The 22,500-nt window shown below is 42.6% G+C and overlaps 3 protein-coding genes across 4 annotated transcripts in view; all 3 read left to right on the forward strand.

Moving 5' to 3' along the window:
- The window catches only part of herc56.1 (HECT and RLD domain containing E3 ubiquitin protein ligase 56.1), an 820,440-nt gene that overhangs the window by 550,086 nt on the left and 247,854 nt on the right, over nt 1-22,500 (forward strand). The window lies entirely within an intron of this gene.
- Nucleotides 4,283-9,090, forward strand: olfml1 (olfactomedin-like 1). Its single transcript, XM_010747032.3, has 8 exons — nt 4,283-4,708; nt 5,435-5,538; nt 5,611-5,801; nt 5,873-5,976; nt 6,774-6,965; nt 7,944-8,124; nt 8,433-8,592; nt 8,700-9,090. Exons 1-8 carry the CDS (start codon nt 4,580-4,582, stop codon nt 8,854-8,856), a joined length of 1,218 nt encoding a protein of 405 aa, XP_010745334.3. The 5' UTR covers nt 4,283-4,579; the 3' UTR covers nt 8,857-9,090.
- si:ch211-266k8.4 (TBC1 domain family member 12) overlaps nt 10,954-22,500 on the forward strand; it is a 56,961-nt gene continuing 45,414 nt past the window's right edge. The window contains exons 1-9 of one of the 2 annotated variants that reach the window (XM_027272349.1): nt 10,954-11,198; nt 12,381-12,468; nt 12,552-12,659; nt 13,951-14,149; nt 14,261-14,386; nt 15,371-15,494; nt 16,078-16,147; nt 17,809-17,923; nt 18,952-19,069. In XM_027272349.1, the coding sequence (XP_027128150.1) occupies nt 12,570-12,659; nt 13,951-14,149; nt 14,261-14,386; nt 15,371-15,494; nt 16,078-16,147; nt 17,809-17,923; nt 18,952-19,069 (842 nt within the window). In that variant the 5' untranslated portion in view covers nt 10,954-11,198; nt 12,381-12,468; nt 12,552-12,569. The remainder of the gene's footprint in view (nt 11,199-12,380; nt 12,469-12,551; nt 12,660-13,950; nt 14,150-14,260; nt 14,387-15,370; nt 15,495-16,077; nt 16,148-17,808; nt 17,924-18,951; nt 19,070-22,500) is intronic. The other variant, XM_027272348.1, reaches the window with a different exon arrangement.

Raw genomic sequence — 22,500 nt, forward strand, 5'->3', positions numbered from 1 at the left:
GCTCTGATGAAAACATTGACCTGCATTCTTATATTATTGGTTCATATTCAATGAAGGGTACATGGCTTAGAAAGGGTCTCCCTTTGAAGGATTAACCTAGTTGTATTCTTGTTTGTTTGCTCTAATTACATCTTCACAAAACTAGCACATGCAAATGCAAATGTGACTCGTTTGCTTTGAAATCTAGAATGGAAACGCTACAGTGAAGTAATAATACTTTGACTTGAATTAAAAACCTCATTAATTTCTTACCTGGGGCTGACTTGGCATTCACCTTGGCTCTTTGCACCCAGGGAGCGTCCTGGTCCTAATTAAATTTTTAAGAGTGCAACCGCAGGACGTCAGACCACCCACAGAGCGACGGAGAGACAGATGAAGATGGAGAGTGAGGACGGAGAAGGAAGGTCATGAAACGATGTGAGGATCGACGGGGGCAGTTTGACTCACAGCAGATACTGTACATGTCGGCGATTGTAGGGAAAGGCCACATGTTAGCTGGCTTTCATTCTTTTATATTGTGTATAAGTCTGTGGATGTGCCTGATATGTTTCAGTAATCTTATTGATTTCACTTTTCTGTTATACTAACGTTTGTGAGATTGAAAACTGAAATCCTTCATTGTTTTTGTAGTTTTCAGGCATCTGCATATATGTGGCCGTTATTTCATTGGACCAGTCGGGTTTGAAGTGAGTGAGATTCAGCAGACGTTTCCTCTGAGAACCTGTCCGGCCGGCTGGTATTAAAAACCTTATCATCTGCCAAACACCAAAAAGACTGCGAGGAAAAGGTCATTTGTGATTGTTAGTCTTCTCAAGGGTGTTGGGAGCTGACATGACTCACTCAAACCACACACAGTCACAGTCATAGAAACACAATACACATAAAGGTGCATGCACATACAGGAAACAGTAACCGACACATGTGCCTTGTCATGACAGATAACACGTTTGCAAAAGTGCATACAGGTCACATGCGTATAATATATGTGCACATGTGACACACACACAGAAAACTACTGTAAACATACTTATGAAGCACAAACCCACAAACCCAGAAGCTCAGGGGATCACTGCTGACTGATTCAGTCAGATGACTTGCTGAGACTCCATGGATATTTTATGGGTCTCCTGCACAATTGTAATGCATCTTTCATGGCGTTACATCTCATTGTGTGTGTGTGTGTGTGTGTGTGTGTGTGTGTGTGTGTGTGTGTGTGTGTGTGTGTTCGAAGATTATAAAGTGGTTATGAGTAATCTGATCACCTAAATAAAAATCTTAAATCATTTTGGCCGATTCTTCCCGTTCATCCATTATTGATCTATTACCGTTGACTTTTATTGTCTTGTATCTTTTATATTGTCATGTTTTTTCCCCAGGCATTTTCTTAAATCTTAATTTTGGGTCTGGTCGAATAGTCTGTTTTGCTCACTGAATGATTAGAGATGTTTGAATTCTTGAACATTAAGGAAAGGAGCTTTCTTATCTCCTCTAACAGAGGATACTTACTACTTATTTACTAGACAGTATCAAGTTGTTGTACACCGTTGTTAATGAGGAAAGCTTTAAGTTATCCTGTCATTCAAATTAATATAAAAACATCTCGTTCGTCTTCTCCCGCTTATCTGTTTGAGTCGGTCGTCGGGGGCAGCAGCTTCAGCAGGGAAGCCCCGACTTCCCTCTCCCCGGCCACTTCGTCCAGCTCTCCCAGGGGGACCCCAGGCGTTCCCAGGCCAGCCGAGACATAGTCCCTCCAGCGTGTCTGGTCTTCCCCAGGGCCGCCTCCTAAGGGGCATGCCCGGAAACATCTCACCCCACCAGGGAGACGTCCAGGAGGCATCCTCACGAGATGTCCGAGCCACCTTAACTGGTTCCTCTCGATGCGGAGGAGCAGCGGTTCTACTCTGAGCTCCTCGCGGATGGCCGAGCTTCTCACCCTATCTCTAAGGGAGAGATAATATAAAAACATGAATATCACATTTAGAGTGTGTTCCAGCGTCCTGCAGATCATCATGGAAGTTACAGTTCACTATCCGTCTTGTAACAGGTGGGTTGTCCACGTTCATATATCCTGCATAAAGAAACACGTTTTGTAGTCCATCTTCTGGACTTTGTAGTTTTACCACAGATCACGTCAATAAATGGTAAAAGGACTGTAGTCGACCACTCGAATCGCTTATCATGTTTCAGTATCTTGCCAAAGACACTTCGACATGCAGACTGGAGGAGCCGGGGATCAAACTGCCAATCATTTTAATTAGTGGACGACCTGAGCCACAGCCACACCCAATAACATCCACTGTACATGATGATGTAGTCTAGTCTAAGTCCTCGTTAATTTTCCTTCACAGCTTTCCTTGACCTCATGACATTTTCCATTGAGGTCAAGGAAAAGTGCTTAGGAAAGGACATAGGAGGTCATTTCTTCGACTATTCCCAGGTCTTTCTTTTGTTTGGCCTCAGTTCCTGTGTCTCTGTTTGTCTTTTTTTTCCAAGTGTTATTTCTGATGTGAGGGGCGGCTGCTCTACCGCCGCCCCTGTAAACTCTGTTTTTAAAGGTGCTATTCAAATAAAGTTATTCTATTTAATGCGCACACTGTTGCTGAATGAGTGTCTTCGGTTTCTTTGGTGAAAATCGCCCTGCAGTTTTTGTTAGAGGTTAAGCAGCAGAGCACATCTTCCACAGTCTTTTTTAGTATTTTTACAATCATGACTGTCTGCGTCACAGACATTCAGTGTTAAATCTGTGACTTGGACTCACATACAGACCTTGTTTTGTGCAGAAAAGCCCCAAAAAGTTCTGAAGCCGCAGCAGCAGAGCACATTTCTGTCCATGAACTTGATTCCTTACTGTTCCTTCATACTTTTCCTGCTGCCTTATTATTACCACTGCACCCCACAGAGGATTTAGCAATACGCTATAATTACAGACCACATGTGAAGCGGTGGGTGGGTGGGTGACTGTGGCGGGGGAGTCGCGGTGAGGCCTGCTGCTATTAGACTGTTGTGTATCGTAGTGTGTGATTGTATTCTTCATGGGATGTGGCGCCATCTCTTGGTGTAAACCCGGTATAACCGCAGAGCTCTGATCCCAAAGGTGCTAAAAAGACAATATACCCGTTGCTTTGTTGGCATGTTAGTGTCTTATCCTCGATCATCCTTGTCTTGTTCACATGCAGTCGCTCTTTCAGACGAACGCTCTGTTTAATCTGTGTCAGAGTGAGTACAGCGCTGAAAGCTGACGACCAGATGTCGTCTGTCATAACAAAAAAGCCAGGAAACAGACCCAGGTGGCTCTGAAAAGCACCAGATGGAGATAAAAGTCATCAACCAACCAGCAGGGAACCAGAAATCATCCGTAATGGCCGTGACAAGTTTTGGACCGTAATCAGTCAGAATATGATCTGGATCATCAGGACTGGTGCGCAGGCCAGAAACCACACACTGCTACACGATGTTAAAACTCTGAAAGTGAAATATGTGTTTATTTTACACATGAACCTATTTGTGTTCTGACTCGTTAAGCCCTCAGTCTCGTCACTCAGTCAGAATAACCACTGCTTTGGGAGGTTATGATATTAGATAATAGCACGTCTTTTACATCATAGTCTAGAATTAGGAGCCAATAAATTACAAGGCAGCTTTGTGATATTTGCTTTGTGGCTGTAAATAAATATAATGCCGTATATGAATCTGTAATCCCGTCAGCGGAAACACCCTTTGTGTCTCACAAGATAACAAAACACTGATGTAGTCTCGGGAAGACTGAGTTTTGTAGTTGAATGAAGACTTTGCTAACAGCAAGAAGCCCAGCTCGGCGTCTGTCTTTCACAGAGTTCTAGCCAACGGGAGCTCCGGTTCTGGCACGACATTAGCTCCACTCGCCGTCAACAATCGCCCGCACAGACTCACGAATGACAGAGACACCGGTTAGTCAACAGACGTCAGTTTATGATGGAAAAGTTACATTTACATGATTTTATTTTGTCTATTTTACCCACAGGATGAAGTGATGATCATTCTACTGCTTACAGTTTAAGTTAACAACTTTTATTGAACAGCCTCTGCCCTGTGTGTGAACTGAGGACGTGTCAGCAGGCCCATCTGGAGCGTATTACAATCAAAAGCTGCAGGATTGACCAATAGGATATGAACCATCTTGGTTGTTTCTAGTTCTCTCTCTCTCTCATACCTCAAACTCCAGAGAGGGGAAGGGTGGGCGTGAGACAGAGTGAGAGACTGGCAGAGAGTGAGAGGGGCTGGGAGGGGCTGTGGGTGAGGTTGACTTGGATCCAAAATCACTGGAGCAACAAACCTTTCGAGACACAAGACAGAAAGTTCTGGAGCTGCAACTCTAACAGGACGTTTACTGGGCACAGCGGGGGGAAAGAAAGAATATTTATCTATCTAAAGACATCAGGGATTACTCTCATCATAGAGAGACTGAAGCCATATGGATGTTCTTTTTTCCTTTGGCTTGTTTCCAGCGTGGAAGGCTGTTTTAGTCTGTTGAACCCCGTAGGAGATCTCCAGAAGTCGCAGTAGTAGTTTCAATCCTGCGTTGTTGACAGAGGTGCTAGAAATGTCAGGCAGACTGCTTCCTGTCCTCCTCCTCTCTCTCTGTCTGGCTGTGGGTTCAGTCCAGAGTCAGGGTTCGTCCCAGGATGCCTTCATAATCCAGTACCTGGAGAGGAGACTGTCTCAGATGGAGGTAAGAGCACTACAAGCCCGATCTGTGCAGCTATTGGTATTAATTATTACTTGCAATCTTATTCATACATGACCTTAAACATACTGTATATTCTACTGTATAGTACTCCTCTATAAGACTTTAACTTTTCTTAAAATAAGCAGATTAAAGGATTAGAGAAGTTTTGGCACCATCATGTTAATCTCTCTGATAATCAGATCTGTAGACATACAGTATACTGTGAGGCTCAGTGAGGTCATGTACTATAATGTACTTTATATTCACTCTCGGGTGCTAGAGTAAATGCTAAGACAGTGATCACATAGACTGTATAAAACATGGTAGTCTCCGTGACGTCACCCACAGTTTTCTGGTGAGCTGTCTTGGCAAGTTCTGCCTCCGTCACCTCCAAAAATGGGCAAAGAGGTGGAGCTGAGGTGGGCAGTCACCTGTGACCAAGCGTCAACCTCAATGTCTGTCAAATGAAGACAGTGTACAACTCACTCAGGTGCACCAATGATCCACGTCTTTGACGATTACTACATATTTTGAGCTTCAAAGCGACGCTTCAGAAACGTGTGGGTGACGTCAAATGCCAATATAACATACTGGTCATACAAGACAGCAAGTAAGAGCAGCCAAAGTTGTACTGAGATGAGCGATGGTCTGTTTTTATTCCGTATAAATTCACCAGTTTGAAGAGGGCACGTAACCACGACACCTTTTTTTCTTTGTCAATGACATCAGGAGCGTCTGAATCACTGCGAGCAAAACACAGCGTCCCTCACACAGAAGACCTACGACATCTCCTCTGAAATCAGGGGTTATCTGTCCGCTGTCAGCGCTCTGAGGTAATTAAATAGTGTGTGAGTACAGCACTTCCACAAGAACAAGCGTAGAAGATGAACTGTGTCTGTCCGTAGATCAGAGGTGAAGAGCCAGGTGGACGGCGTGTCTGTGCGAGTAGAGCGGGTGGAGAGAGAGTTGGAATATCTCGAAAACAAGATTCCCACCCAGACTGACATCGAGATTGAGGAGGCGCTGCTGGAGCAACAGATAAAGGCTGCAGAGCTGGACCAGCTGAAGAAGAAAGCCAAGATCAAAATGGAGAAAGGTATGAAAGCGAAGAGATAATCAAAGCCAGACTGCACTGTGTATTCATTCATTGTGTCCTCTCATCTCCAGACTGCAGCGCAGCCCTGACTCAAATCAAGTCGCTCAAGATTGTGAAGAAGGTCGGCGACACCTCTGGTTCCTGGTTCAAGGACCCCTCCGAAGGCTCAGCTAAGGTCCGCTCTGTTTAAACATGACGTGATGACTGTTTACAGCGGAGACACAGCTGTGTTTCTTTCTAAGCTCCAGACTGTGCTTATCTTCCCCTCAGTGTGGGGCTGCTGACGGATGATCGCTGACCTTTTTTCATAATAATTAAAATGAATTGATGTTTTTTGGGGGGGCCTGATTCACCCTGGATCAGAAATACTCTTTTGTTGGACTAGTGAGGTATCGTTTTACTGAAATACATGAAAAATCAACACTTGGAGCCCATTGGTGTATTTTTTCTGTTCATGTGGGGATCTCAGAAATCTAGATAATAAAGACAGATAGATTATTTCTTGCTATTAAATTAATCAAATCAATTAAATGTATTTCTTTCAGAGCAGGTTTAGGCGTACTCTTTATAATAATATTTACAGAGACCCAACAATTCCCACCATGAGCAAGCAAGGAAACATTTCCTCCCAGCAGGTAGAAACTTCGAACAGAACACAGCTCATTGGTGGGTGGTCATCTGCTACAACTGGTTGGGTTCAATAGAGAAGTTATAAAGGACATTTAAACCATACTCTTTATAGAGAACCAACAATTCCCACCATGAGCAAGCACCTGGCAGTGGTCATTGGTTTAATAAAGTTTTTGTTTGTTTAATGCTTTCTTCTAGACCTTTCTAGATGTTTCTAGAAACAATGGTGTTCATCCACAAGGGAGAAGTCTAAATTAAAGAATCATTATTACATATTGCATGAATGCCACATAGGAGAGAATATCAAGAGAATATCATATCACCTTGGTTGCTATCTTTCAGGTCTACCTGCTGAGTGGAATTCGTAACAACACTGTGCTGGAGTATGTTTCTCTGCAAAGTTTTGCAGAGAGGATCACCACTCCACCCGCTAAAGTGCTGCAGCTGCCTTTTCATTGGCAGGGAACAGGTCATGTGGTCTACAACGGATTTCTCTACTGCCACAAGGCAGACACACCCAATCAGATACAGAAGGTAAGTGAAGTAATCATCCATCCATTTCATTTTCCATAACCGCTTCTCCATGTCAGGGGCCACGTGAGGGGCTGGATCCCAGCTAAAACTGGGCAAGGCAGTGTTGTAGTCAACCGAGACTGAGGCATTTATTTGTCGCTTTGTAAAATATAAAAGGCATTGAATTAAACTGTTTATTCAGTGGTCAGGCTGAGGGTTCTGAGAACAGTTACAGACTGTTTATTGCAACTCCCTTCATAGCAGTGTTTAAGCAGAACTACAGTGCAGCCTTTGGCTGGAGACTCCAGATCACTTCAGAGGAGTTTAGTCAGTGGGGAGTTTGTCCTATTTCCTCTGCTGCTCTGAGTCAGTTGAGGTCAGTGGGCTTACAATGCCAAAAGAAAGAATTAAGTTCCAGTGAAAAGAGCTGACTTTGTTTTGGAACACATGTAAACAGGAAGTTAAGAAGAAAAAGTTAAATACAGTAGGCCAATTGCTGAGGATTGTCCAAAAAATGTCACCAACCATTGGATGATTGACCAGCAGTGTTAACTGTTTGAAAGTCTTGGTCTCGTCTTGGAATCAATTTTTACTTGGTCTTGTCTTGGTGCACAAAGGTTTGGCAGGCGCAACCAGGGCGCTGGTGTGTCACTACATCTACATAGGTAGGGCAGGTTGTTTCTACAGTCAGTTACTTTTCAACCTCTGTGTCAGTCCTCATCTGCTTTTAGGCGTCTTAGGACATCCAGTGTGGTTATGATAAAAGTGCACCAGGTTGATGCATTTAACTTTTTTTGTGGCCACCGTGGTTTCTTATTATTCTTATTATTTCCAGGATATTTGGTCATTCTAATAATTTTCCAGGTATTTCCATTCAAAAATTATTCTCAAAATTTTCAGGTTTTCCACGACTCCATTTTGTCGTGCATTTTCGCAATGAATAGAAAAATAAAAAAATCAGTGTGCATTCCTGAATTTGTCTTTTTCCATCACATAAAGGTCGACCTGTTGAACGGTACCGTGGTGGACAGCACACTGATACCAGGAGCAGGTCATGTACCGGTCTATGGTCTGAACCTCAACACTTACCTGGACATGGCCGTGGATGAACTTGGCCTCTGGGTCATCTACGCCGACCCTGAGTACGGAGGAAACTTGGTCATTACCAAACTGGATAAAGGTATATACATAAGTAATGTAACCTGCTGTATAATATATATCATGTATCAATATATCAATATATATCATGACACTTTTACCTTCAGTACTTGTTTTGTCTGTTGTTTGTGGGTTGTTTTGTTCTTTTGTTTTATTGCGTAGGTTATAGGACACTTCTGCCTGTTCGTTGTGTTTTGCCCTTTCTTTCTACTTCTGTAGTGTATATTACACTTGCTGGTGTAATAAGTACATTTCCCCGTTGTGGGATGAATAAAGTACAATCTAATCTAGTGTAGTCTATAAATGTATGTTTTTTTGTTTCTACCTCAGGAACTTTGGCTGTAGAATATACCTGGGATACACAGTGTAGAAGTCGTGACGCTGAAGGAGCTTTTCTAATATGTGGGACCCTCTATGTGGTCTACAACATTCACTATGGAGGACGCTCCACCATACAGTGTCTCTACGACATCCATGACACCATTCACAGGTTGGATTACAAGCAGACAGACCAACAAGATACAGCCATGCCTAAAGACTGGGCGATTATTTTCATTTAATCAAACACCTTCTCTTTTCTGTACCATCCATCTGCAGTGTTGAGAGTCCCGTGATGTTCTTCCCAAAGCGCTACACCAGCCACAGCAGCATCCACTACCACCCCGGAGACAAACAGCTGTACGCCTGGGACGACGGCTACCAGACGATATACAAAGTGGAGACACGTGTGAACGACCAAACCACTGCAGAATAAAAATTATCTCATTACTACTTCAGAAATAATCTAAAAGGATGCAATAAACATCACTTTTTAAGGTTATCGATAAGTATCTTATAATCTACTGTTGTTCAGTATAGTGATCCTTTGCTGGCAATGGATGCTGCTTTTATCGCTGTTAATCATTAGAGACATAAAGTCCAACCAGAGGCATTAATACATCATGTAGATTTTATACTTTGTCTATCACAATAAAGAACATTTAAGTGTCACGTGTGTTTTCTTGGATGGTGCCAATCTTGAGGAAGAACACCACTGCTGTAGCCGTTTGGATGACTCACATGTGTATAACCGATAGTACTGTATTCCTGTACAGCCGCACCCACATATGCACACACACAAAGTATTTAACATTTTGCATACGTCATATATGAACACACCTACATGTATGCTGTAGGATAGCCAACATACCATACAATGAATCCATATGAAGTAAATTAGCAGTTCTTTGTCTGGTACAGTACTGACATATGTTGGATTTTTGTTGTTCTGGTGTTTCTAACCTGGTGTGGGCACCAACTCCTAGCTCCTAGAAAGTTCTCAGTGAATATGTCTATCCTTTTTCAATTCTGCAAGAAACCTTTCACCTGTCGGTTCTTCAAAGAACCGTTTATTATAAAGTTCTTCCCAGAACTTAGAGTAAATAGTATATAGTTGATACTGCAGGGGGTCCACCAATTTGTAATAATTGACATTTTTCACCAAATGAATGGTGAATGTGAGGGTGCAGACAATTGAGAAACTACAAACATCGGAGGCATTGGCATTTAATGAGCAATAATAGTAAGGCATGAACTTTCTAACAATCATAATAATAATAATAATACATTTTATTTCAAGCGCCTTTCAGGACACCCAAGGTCTTCAAGCATTCACATATCTAAATAAAAATAATTAAAAACAACAACACACATATAGACTAATAACCCAGTATATAAATAGGTTCATAAGGTGAAATAAAAGTTGAATAAAGTAAATGTTATTATATGCCAGGCCTACAACTGTTCTGTTTGTCTCTTGTCCAAGGAACAGTCCAGGACAGAGCTAGACCTCTTCACCTCTTTGTTGATAATATATATATATAATATATTATTATTATTGCATATATATCTGTAGATTATATAGGAAGTGGTGAGGGTGGTGATGCATGAGGGAAGGAGAGAGACAAAGAAGGAAAGAGAGGACGAGGAAACAAATCTTAGAAGTTAGACGGTGGGAAAAAGTGGTCAGTCCACTCGCTGCTTTAACTTTAGATTTAAATAACAACATGAGTTGATGTTGACAGAGAGGGACCGTTAACTCTGAGTGACTCTCTGCTTCTTTGTTTGAATGTTTCTGATTCATCCCGCCCATTTTCAGTTAGCTGTGACGTAAGCACTAGTGATGTGTTGATCACGAACGAGTCGGTTCAAAGAGCCGGCTCTTTTTTTTTAAGTGAATCCGTGAGCCGTAGTATTACATTGCACTACGTACATGCAGTGACAATAGCTTTCTTATATTTATTTATTTATTTGTTTGTTTATTTATTCATATGCTTAAGTTTTTATGTCTTTTTTTTTCTTTTGAATATTTCTGTGCAAAGAATATAGTGAATAATTTAGTGACGTGTACACACATAAATCACAAGTCAAAACAGTGCTTAATTTTATTTAGTTTATTTTATTTTATTCTTTAAAAAATCAGTGTGTTCTCTGTACAGTCTCTTAAAGACTAAATTCTTTATGAGGTTTTAGATTTACATATTGCATAGTTCACTGTTACTTGGTTTTTATTTTACTGTTACTGGTTTCATGTAACTGTTATTTATACATGTGTATATAGTGTTAAAATAGGTATCGTACAGGTGTATTTGTAAAGTTTTGTTTTCTTGCTGTCACTTACTATCTCACTTTGGGGCTGCTGTAACAGAAACTATTTCCCTGCAGGGATTATAAAGTATTTCTGATTCTGATTCTATAAAAGTGATAAAAACAACGAGTCTTTCGGGAGACGAAAGAGCCGATTCTTCTATGGTGAGCTGAGTCAAATGACTCGGCTCACTGAAAAGAGCCGAACTTCCCATCAGTAGTAAGCACGGGGGCAGAGTCTCCGGTGCCGGTTGAGTTTGACAGCGAACCGGCTCGTTGTTGGAGCGCACGCCGTGTTTGTATCCGTTAAAGCGGCGTTTTCATGAAACATGAGGAGGAGAAGCAGCAGCAACGCCAGCAGGAGAAGCTCCACTGTCCGGAGACGGAGTGAAAACCTGAGGTTCGACGAGTTCGGCTTCGCTGTGACCAAAAGAAGGACCGAAAACTGCATCACCGATGTCACGAGTACAGGTGCGTGGACCCGGTGAGCGGGCTACCTGTTCGTTGAGTCACCTGGACGCGGGTGACAGGAGCCAGGACATTTAAAAGTGTCCGAACTCTAACAGTCACTGTTTATGTCGTGTATTCTTAATAATGTGTTTAAATGTACCTGTAACTCTCAGACGGTTTTAACAGTAATTATTATTATTGTTAATATTAATGGCACAAAACCTAGTAAAATATATGTCAGACTGTAATGTTAGTGGGTTGTTTGAAGGTTCTAATTTATTTGATCTATATATATAATATATTATATAGATATATTATTATTATATATATATTATTATTATTTATTTATTTATTATTTATTTATTTTATTTAGTGTCTGGTGTTGTGTATATGTAATCTATCTATCTCTATCTTCTATCTATCTATCTTATATCTATCTATGATCTATTATATAATATATGTGTGTATGTATGTATATATATATATATATATATATTCTTATATATAATATATATATATATGTATAGATATGCTGCTTGTCAGAGTGGACAAACTCTGACAAGCAGGCATCAAAATGTGTATTTATTTGGGCTAATATACATTTCTCCATTGATAAAGCTTCATAAATGAATATCTGAAGTTGTATTTTATTGTTATTAAGCCTGACGCTGTGGAGAAAAGTCCCCTCTGCATCACACTGGAATGATGTCAGTGATTGAAAAACAAAAGTGAAATCCTCTTCATGAACCCAAGTAACGTTTTATGCTAAACTCTGAGAACAAGCAGGCGACAAAATGTGTTTGTATTGGGGCTAATGTAAATTTCTTCATTGATAAAGCTTCATAAATTAATAATTTGAGTTGAATTGACTCTAATAATCACTTTTTTTATGTCATATATTCTTAGCAATGTGTTTAGTTTTATTGAAACATTAACCTTCGGTAGTTTTTATTGTTAATAATTGCACAAAATGTCACTAAATTAACGTTTTTTAACGTATTTATTGTTATTAAGCCTGACGCTGTGGAGAAAAGTCCCCTCTGCATCACACTGGAATGATGTCAGTGATTGGAAAACAAAACTGAAACGTTGAATACTGACATCATCCGCCTTTGGATCGGCCAGGCTGTCAGTGTTTTGCTTTTACAGAAAGTGCCTGATGAATCAGTGTAAACTCACCGCGCTGTGTCGTCTCTCCGTCAGTTACCCCCAGCTCGGCTCGGTGAGGGTGAAGGAGCTTTGCGAGCTGCTCAGCTACTGGAACGGAGCCAGCTTCATCTGCAAGAGTCAGGTGAGTCCTGGTGATCCTAACCGTTGTTGATCACGTCACCGTGCTGCAGTTGTTTAAACGTGCGTCGTCTTCTGTGTTTTCAGATCGAGCGGTTTATCAGGATGGGTGTTCCTCCGAGCCTACGAGGACGAGTGTGGAAGTGTCTCCTCGGTATCGACAGTCTGAGAGAAACCAGTGACTTCAACTATCAGGTAAAACACGACGAGACGTGCAGCAGACACTGACACTGCAGTGTTCACAAAATGACACTCAACAGTGTCTTCTGGTATTTTAAGATTGCTTCTATTTTACTAATTTATACTTTAATAATTTCGCTTTATACATAAAATACGGTTATTATTTAAGTCTGCATCATTTCAAAATCAATCTTTAGCATGTCAACTACAACTGGGTGCAAGGTGGAATTCATTCAAGCAAAGCACCGAGGACGGGATGACACCGAGTTGCTCAAACAAGCCACCTGTAACAACACGTCCACACTCTTAATCCTGCATAACTTTTCTTACGGGATTTTTTAAAAGAAAAACTCTTGAATAAGGAAGACTGGATTCAAAGCATCAAAGTTTAAGTTGAATTTATTATTCTTGTACAAGAAGGAGCGTTTAAACAGTGCAACACACAAGAGGCCTTACAGAGAAAAGGCTCCCTGAGGAGCTCTAACTGTTGCTTCTCTTGGACACCTCCCACCTGATACAGATAATATCATAACATTCCTTTTTGGTTTTCTGCTCAGTAATGAGCATTATGTATCAAAATAACACTTCTCAGGCCTGTTTCTCACGTCCTTGTCTCTCCTGTCCTTGAACTACTGATATCTGCCATCCTCAGCAAAACACAGTCCAAATAAGGGAGGTGCACGAGACATGCAAAAGACAGGAAACACATTATATGAGTTAAAACATCTGAACCCCGGTATAAAACAACTTTAAGCCTTAATATAACGTGAACAGGTGAGTTGTATATAAATTCACCCTCAGTACAGTTGTCATGAACGGGGAAATTAGCTACAGAGACCAAAACTGTTTTTTGTACCAGGCTGTAAACATGTTTATTTCTGCTGTGAAGTTGGACATTTGGACATGGGGACTTATGGAGACTGACTCACTTCTGGAGCCAGACTCAAGTGGACGTTAGAGGAACTACAGTTTTTGGCACTTCAGCATTGACTTTATGGAGGTTGCTGCTTGATTTAAATGCACCAGAAACCACGTGACAACCTCATTGCATCAGTGTATTGTTAGAGTTGTTGCTGGTTTTGAATCTCCCACAGTGTTTAACAACTTCCTATGAATGCAACACTACAAGTTGACCAGCAGGTGTTGCCATTTTGCTTCAGAAATCTTAATTTCCCCTCTCTCTACTTGTGGGGTCATTGTAGTTTAACTCATCCAGGTTGGAGGCAATGATCTGTCATTCATTTACAGCAGAGGTGTTACTGATTTATGGATTTCAGACAATAACATGATGGTTTCTCTCCAACAGAACTGCTTGTCAGAGGTGCGAGGGCCGCTGGTGGACCTCGGAGTCAGTGAGTACGGCATCCTGTCAGCGATTGCCACGCTGAGCGAAACCCAAAACGACCTGGGTTTGAACCAGCAGCAGCAGCAGAGCTCCAGCTGCCCCGAGCCCAGATACTCTGTGGACGACATCACGCTCTTCAGACAGATTGCCCTCGACCTACGTGAGCTTAAGCAGTGGACTGAAGTTGTTGTAGGCTTGTAGGTCAGTTGTTGTTGGGGGGAAAAATAGTGAAAATAGTGAACTTCACATTAGTTTGACCTGTTTTCCACAGAGCGTTCCTTCCCCACTCACCGCTCTCTGATGGGGGAGAGCCCAGAAGCCATCGAGGGTCAAGCTAAACTCTTCAGGGTCCTCATCGCCTACGCCAAATACAGCCCGCAGGTCGGATACAGCCAAGGTAATGGACTGTTGTATAGTTTTACTGTATCAGGTTGTTGGTCCTTGTCTAAATGCTCAGGGGGAGGACATTTGCTTAGAGACAGTGACTTCTTTTCAGCAGGTTTCCATCCGGTTTTCTCAAAAAATATCTCCACCATAATCACGTGTCAACACTGTAAGATTCTGTTGTGACGGAGAACCTGACCCACAATGCCTCCCCTGGCTCTCACTGCAGGAGATGAGGCTGAGTTCACCGTATGGTGAGAGTTGGCCAGGTCGTGGTGACTTTTCCACGTTTAAATTCATCGATTATTAACATCAAACTGACACAGACCAAATGAAACTTCTCGCTGAGTCTCAGTCGCAGAACCTGCATCTTGAAGTTTCACTGTCTTCAACCTGGCAACCTGCGCAGTACCGATTTCCAACCACTAGATGTCACTGTTATAAGCAAAGTCACACATTGTTCCTTTAACACTCATGTTTATCTCACACACTTGATGAATATAACGTCAGCTCCTGATGTGACCACCAGATGGAAGCAGAGGACTCTGCTCAGTGTTTCACATCATCCATCACAGTTTATAATGTATTCTAATGAGATGCATTTGAATTTTTAATAACGGTGGAAATCTAAATGATGAGTTATTAATACAGCTTTGTGTTTACCTTTCCTTCCCTCTTCAAACATGAGGTGACAGCATGTCATATCATCATCACTGGGTTTATGGTTTTATTCACTTTGCAGCGATAGCTGTCTGTATCACAGCACGTCCTGCTCTGTATGCAGCGTCTATATATTGTATTTCGGAGGAGAGCTGATACGCACAGCTCGCTATAAAAAGCAGGTTATGATCTGCCGTCCTGCTCGGCGGTGTAATCCTGTATATTTAAAGTTTGAATGCATACCCACACTGGAAGAAACGCAGAGTTTATGTCTGTCTTTAAGGAGAAATGTGTGTGTGTGTGTGTGTGTGTGTGTGTGTGTGTGTGTGTCTGACAGGGATGTCCTACATAGCTGCGGTGCTGCTGATGCAGTTGGGGGAGGAGGAGGCGTTCTGGGCTCTGACAGCCTTGTTGGATAAACCCAAATATCTGCAAGAACTGTTTGACCTCAACCTCACCAAGTAAGAAAAAAAACATACAAGCTGACTGCGTACTGTAGTAAATACAGATACTCCTATCTACTACAAAGAATGTGAAGTTTTAAGAAGTCTGGACTGAAATAGATTCAAGGTACAGAGCGACAAAGACGTGTTAGTGCAGCATTAACTCATAGAAACAAGGTCCAGTTGTAGAGAGGGACAGATGTGTTGGTAGTGTTGTAGAGGAGGTCCTCTCTGAAGAGCTGGAGGTCTTCAGGAGGTCTGTGAAGGTAGAGAGGGACGCCCCTGATCTGTAGGAACTGGTAGGACGTTCCACCAACGGGGAACAACAGACAGAAAAGTTTGGATTGTCCTGAGCGTACAGGAGGAGGTAACATATGTCTGTGTGAGGACGTTCAAGAACCAGAGACTGCTTTGTAGTCAGTGTTAGAGATCTGAGTTTAATGTGGCTGCTGCAGGTCGACAGAGGAGCTCCGTGAGCACGTTCTGGATCATCTGAAAGAGTTTCAAAGTGTGTCAGGAGGACGCTGCTGTTTTCTTACATCTGAATCTGTGGCACAACTTCACTGAACTAAACCCGTGCGGTTCTTTCGGTCCAATCCAGGGTCCAGCATCAGGTGAAGGTGTTCGACCAGTTCCTGAAACACAGGAAGCCGACGCTCTCTCAGCACATGGTGAGTGAAGCCTCACGATGCACTTTAACTCTCCGAAAAATGGCTACGAAACACGTGGGCATGAGTTTAGACATGATCACGAGTGGACACTGAAGAGGAGGGAAAGTAAAAAAACACAATCCTGGAAGTGTGTGTGTGTGTGTGTGTGTGTGTGAGGCCAGATATGGCCAAGTGATGAGTAGTTCATCTGCAAGCGAGAGGCCACTGTAACGTGTCCGTCAGCAGCTGGGCCTCTTCTGTCATTCGTTGGCTGCATTAGGCTCGAGGCTCCTTCGTGTTCCGCATGAGCCTGCAGCGACGACATCATCATCATCATCATCGTCATCTCCTTCCCAAACACAAGTGCATGTACTGTAGTGAAGCTCACAGCAGACATTCGGCACCTGTTTGCAGCTGCAAGTCCATGGAAGTTTTTATCATGTCAAGACTTAATACTTAAGTAAACGTTTCTAATATGCTAAACTAAGATGATTAAAAACATTACATCAGTGTGTTTCTGAACTCGTTAGCACATGTCAGCATTTCACCCAGAGCTGCTGGCGTGACTGGAGACTCTTAAGGCGTTAAGTGTTTGTCCAAAGGTCAGTCAGCTTCCTGGATCGCCGTTGCTCTTGACGACGAGGGTTTTCGGAAAAGTGAGCCTTCTTTTGGTTGCAGCTGAAACTCGGCCGTCCTCTGTTGATGGCGATGCATTCACTGCCACCATTTTTGCTGCTCAAGTGTCTTTTGAAGGTATTGTTATACTTCATGACGACTCAGCAGGTCTGGGGGGAAAGCTGCCCTTTTTGAGCCAAAACACACACACACACACACACACACCGCAGAGGCTTATTGTAGGCACTGTAGTTTTACCTCCTTATATAAAAAGCCTATTAGAGATCAGTGGTCAGCATTTTGTTTGTAATAGAGCTATTCAGCAGAGTTAAGGCGAGCGAGCTGTAAACAGATTGTTGCACTTGTGCTGCAGCCACCAGAGCAAACAGAGACTTAATGATAATCTTACTTTGTACAACGCACGTTCACTGTTACAAACAACGTTAAGAAATGCATCATCCAGCAGATGATGGGAAAGTAACGGCTCTTTAAGAAATTCAAATACAATAATCTGAATTTTAAGTCGATTTAAAATAAATGAATAAATTAATTTTCCTTTGCAAGTATTTCTGGGACTTCATGTCCAGTATCATATAACATATGAAATGGGTCTTAAAGGATTTATCAGCGTCTAGTGGTGAGGCTGCGGATTGTAATCAACTGAATACCCCTCGCCTCACATGAAACTAGAAAAATACCCTGTAAAAACTGTGTTTGGTTACTGTATAAACATGGTGGTCCAACATGACTGACCCGTCCCTTTGTATTTATTATGCAATTATTCTTTTCTGGTGGTTATACCCTAATAAATGCATATCTTTTTAAATATTATATTCAATTCAGGAGGATCTCCCTAAATTTGACCTTTTTAAATGGCATTTATAATTCAAACCATGTTATAAAATCTTAAATGTAGCTTGTCTAAAGCTGCGGAAACCCTGTAGAACACACATTGGGAACGGATGTTTCAGTTCAGTGAAGTATCGCTGACAGAAATTGGCAGCGAGACGAGTCTTGAATGCAACGTTCAGTCGTGCCAAATGGAGCCTCCCTGTTTCCCCCCGCAGGAGTCGGTAGGAGTCTTATCAGTCCACTTTGTGATGCCATGGTTCCTCACTCTCTTCTCTTCCCTGCCCTGCTGGGACTCTGTGCTGGCTGTCTGGGATCTCATCATTCTGCACGGTATGTGCACAAACACACACAAATGTGCAAGCGAGCACGCTGACATTATTGGAGATTTATCATTCACTCAGTGGGGAGGGGCCGATAAAAAAATAGTTCTAATAAATGATCTTAAATGTCCAAGATAATAGTTATCTCTGTACTGTGATCATAATTCAGAGCAGTAATGTAATGTCAGAGGAACACGTAACACGTAACATAAAGCATTAACTCTGTCACCACACGACAACATCACTAAAAAAGAGCGGGAAAATTTAACATGGGCGCTTATGGACGGAATGTTCGGAAGCTAGAGTGAGTCACATGACCGCTAGAGTGGAAAATCTGTACCAGAAAATAATGTTTAAACTGCTCTCACGGCCACAAATTTCACTCTACAGAAATAATTTGAACATCAGATTGTTGGAAAATTTGTGCTGCTCGCTCACATGAACCTGCTGAAGCTGTCAGACTTCTAGTTTTGGCTCTGTTAGCTCAGATGTGTCAGGATCACCCACCAACTGCCCCATTTACTCCCATATTAACTGAGGGCAGAAATGTGTGGAGGGAAAGCAGACGTACCAGTTTTTTACCTCGCTCTAGAGGTCACATTTTTTAACTTTAGCCACACAGATTATATATGTAGACGTTCAGCGAGACCTGAGGACGCTTAAAATCCTCTCTGTTCATTGATACGACCTACAGTTTGGTCAGAGCGGTCTCTTGTTTGAAGGTGAACTTTAAAGGCTTTCTCTCTCTCAGCAGCTTCAACTGACAGAAGCTGCTGTTTGCTGCTCTGCTCTGATTGGTCGACTGCAGCTGGTTGCTGGGCAGAAATTCACAAGGTTGACTGTGATTGGCCTAATTAAAGTCTCATATGAATGACAGTCAAAGCTACAGTTTAAATGTTGGCCATTTTGTCCTTCTTGCTAAATAGATGGATGAGAAACATCAGCACACTCTACTAGTTTTTTCATTTTCTCATCTCACCTACTTTCTATTAAATTGTTCTGTCATTGTTTTCATGTAATCCTGCTGTCGTTCCTCAGGCCTGTCCGCCCTGTTCCGCACCGCTCTGACCATCATCGAGCTGCTGGAGCCTCGACTGATGGAGCTGAACGACGAGGCGGCGGTGTTACCCCTGCTGCTCAGAGTACCTGTTGATGTGTAAGTAAACAAACACCATCCTGTGTGTGGACATAGTGTTTATTCTGTGCTGTCCATAATCAACACTGTCGTCTCAGACCACCCTCATGAATGTGCTGAAAGCGACGGGTCCTCCTGAAGAATAAGCCGCACAGTTCTCAGAGTTTTTTCCACTCGGGGTCTAAATGAAACCCCAGGCGGCTCATGAATATGAATCCGTTCATCAGGACTGGACATGTTTTGACACCAAGCATTCCAGGAAAAGTAGAGTGTCATTGTTTGGCCGCGGTTGTTTTTGTACATGTTTGGATTAAACATCCTTTATGCTAAATTAGCTCCTTCAATGGCGGCCCATGCTGCTTTCAGTCAGACCCCCTCTCTCACCATGTTGAATATAAAAACGTCACATGCCGACGGACATGTTTTGTTGACATGGAGCTGTAGTTATGGCAACTCAGCAGGGTCACTGGGTTTGTGCATATAGCCTGTGTGTGTGTGTGTGACAGACTGGTACACAGTGATTATTAAAATCCAGTTTATCGTATTTGTTTTAATAGATAAGCTCCCGTCAACTGCTTTAAAGTCTGTAGCAAAGGTCCCACTGTTTGTGACCTACAACTGTTTGCCTTGGACGAAGATCTGTGCAGTCGACTTGGGATAAATGGAGGCTACGCCGCCAAGTAGTTTCCATAAACGCAGCTGTGTCACAGGCAGTGATAAAGCACTTTATCATGAGGCACAGGGAGGGAGAAGGCGTGCTAGGTACGCACCGATGACTTGCAAAGTGGGTTATGAAGGACAAATCTTCAGGATTCTAATGGAAACCAGCAGCCAAACAGCTGTTTACCGGTCATTTTTAATGCTTCATCTGCAACGTTTTGTACCGAGCTGTCGTGACCGCTCGATAGCGGAGATGGGTTCCTACAGTGAGCAACAAGGACAGAAGCAGCACATTTTGATCCATGTGTGAACCTCTTCTTCCGCTTGTATCTGCGCGCATCAAGGACGGCACTGACAGTCCCATTTTGTTCTCGCTCTGGTGTTCAGCGGGCAGCCTGCCATCACGTCACATTGAGAAGTCCTTGTTGCCTGCTTGGCATCATTATGAAAGCCTGGTCAGAAGTCAACACTAAGTGGTCCGAGTGTCTCCCAGGGCAGGATCCCTTTACACTGGGAAGATATTGTTGAAGAAAGAGGGGAAGGGAGCTGCTGGGGTGAAAAGAGAAAGGAAGATGAATGGAGGGTTGGAGGGAGAAGCGGGTGGAGAAAGAAGGTACACTAATTGGGGAGGGTGGGATAGAAAGAGAGATGAAGGAGGGGAGTGAGGCGAGATCTTCAACCTCTCTTAATTCTCCTTAACGATCTCTGCTCTTTTACTCTCTCTGAATGCTGGAAATGGGACTTGTCATGCACCCATATAGAGCATTCTGATTAATGGTTGGTTAAGAGGCTCATCCATCTCACGCGCCTGTCTGTCCACACCGAGCTGTCAATCAGCTGTCACCTCAGTCATAGGTCGCAACAATGGCTCCCTGCACAGCCTACGTCAGCAGTCAAAGAGTAGCTTCACCCTCAGTGGATGATTTATTCACTTTCTGTTTTTCTAACACTCGTCTGTTGTGTCTTCCCCGTTCCTCATTTGTATAATATATTGTATCTAAGGCCGCGTTCGGACGCAGGTTTTTCCATTCATTTGAGTGGGCGTCGTTCTTTTTGGCTGTGGTGGAGAAGTTGAGTCCCAACATCACGCTGCAATCATCGATCAGACCGGACAAACCTCCACAGCCACTGAGACTCTCTAAACTCTGATACTCCACCTGTTGTGTTCTGGCTTCCAAATCTGAGTCTGACTCACAAGTTACACTGCAAAACAGAAACAAGTTAAATTTGTTTTGTGTCCGATGGTTTGAGAGAGAGCAGCGGTCCGGTGACATGGACAGTGAATGAGAGTGAGCGAGCGCCGGCCTTGATGAAGCCGGTTAATTCGCTAAATAAAAAGTGATTTCCTGGTTGTTTCACAGCGGTTACGTTCAGCAGGAACAGACACACAACAGCATGTTAGTACAGGAGGAGATGCTGATGCATTTACACTCGCTTAAGCTCATATTCACATTCGATTTTTGACACTTAGGAATAATTCTCTAAACATTTCATGATACGTGAACATGAGCAGCACGTATGAAATACATCGTGGGGGATACGTTCTAAAAATAACCCGCAATTAACGAAATCCACGAAGTAAGTTTTACAATTATTATACATGTATATACATGTTTTAAGGCCGTAAAACCCCTAACCACACACTTTTATACTCCTTTTTACACGCATTTTGTACAGTACTTCCTTAATCAGGACGCAGTGCGGTTCTCCCTTAGCCAATATAGGACGCAGAACACAATGCGTGCTCATACTATACAGTACGCTTAGAAAAAAAAAGGATGCAAAATTACACTGATAAAAATCCGCGAAACAGCGAGTCCGCGAAAAGTGAACCGCGTTATAGCGATGGACGACTGTACTCCCATAACTGTCTTATTGGCTAAATATACCATGTATGAAGTGTACTGCACTAAGAAAAGACATACAAGTAAAAGAAGAAGAAAAATCTGGACCACAACATTCACAGTTCCCTGCACAGCCTTCCACCATCCTGCGCTCTCATTGTCTCTCCTTTATTGTCCATATCTGCTGTGTCCAGTCCCGTCTCCCTCTGTCTCCCCCTCTGTGCCCTCTCCTACTCGCTCCCCATACACCGTTTGTCTCTGTGCCCTCCACCGGTCCTATCTCTTTCTCTTTTGTTCAGCCACCTCCTTTGCAATAGTCAATTCCCATAAACCTCCCCGGGCTGTCCCTCCTCCTCTGTGTTCCCACTTTCTTCTCTGCTCCCCCTCCTCCTCCTCCTCCTCCTCCTATATGCCTGTTTTCATTCATTCATTTATTCTCATTGACACACTGACACCCTCGCTCAGCTCGAGGGGTTGACACATCATTTGTTTACTTCACACTGACAAGTCTCCGCTTTAGTTTTTTCTCCCGTCTCTTTTTAACCATTTTCAAATTCCCAAATGCATTCAGACTGACGATCACTCCGCGGGTCCCTCTGGCTTGTGTTGATCATTCTGCTGTCTTAAATACATACGTCTGTGCATAAGCAGCCTGATACAGAAACTTGGTTTGAGGTTCGTCTGAGTTAGAGTTTAAATGTTTTATCTTCCTGTACAATGCACATATTAAACCCGTGACAGTCGAGTAATCCACTTATACACATCATATTACTCTCATCTTAAGTGTGTTGACAGAAAGTTGAATTTGAATCTCTGTCTAATAGTAATATTTTGAGTAAAGGTTTGAGACACAGTCTTTAAAATGTTCAAAAGCAAAATAGAAGCTAATAATATTCTTAAGAAGAATAACCTTTGATGTACTTCCAGTGTTGGAAGAAGTATTCAGAT

Source organism: Larimichthys crocea, chromosome XX (assembly GCF_000972845.2).
Source record: "Larimichthys crocea isolate SSNF chromosome XX, L_crocea_2.0, whole genome shotgun sequence".
Classification (NCBI taxonomy): domain Eukaryota; kingdom Metazoa; phylum Chordata; class Actinopteri; family Sciaenidae; genus Larimichthys; species Larimichthys crocea.

What these genes read in the sequence shown, in the direction of transcription:
- olfml1 (XM_010747032.3), top strand. Translation starts at nt 4,580, where the DNA reads ATGTCAGGCAGACTGCTTCCTGTCCTCCTCCTCTCTCTCTGTCTGGCT. An exon ending in GGAGACTGTCTCAGATGGAG is followed by an intron (nt 4,709 to 5,434) that starts GTAAGAGCACTA and finishes CAATGACATCAG; the next exon opens with GAGCGTCTGAATCACTGCGA. An exon ending in TCCGCTGTCAGCGCTCTGAG is followed by an intron (nt 5,539 to 5,610) that starts GTAATTAAATAG and finishes GTCTGTCCGTAG; the next exon opens with ATCAGAGGTGAAGAGCCAGG.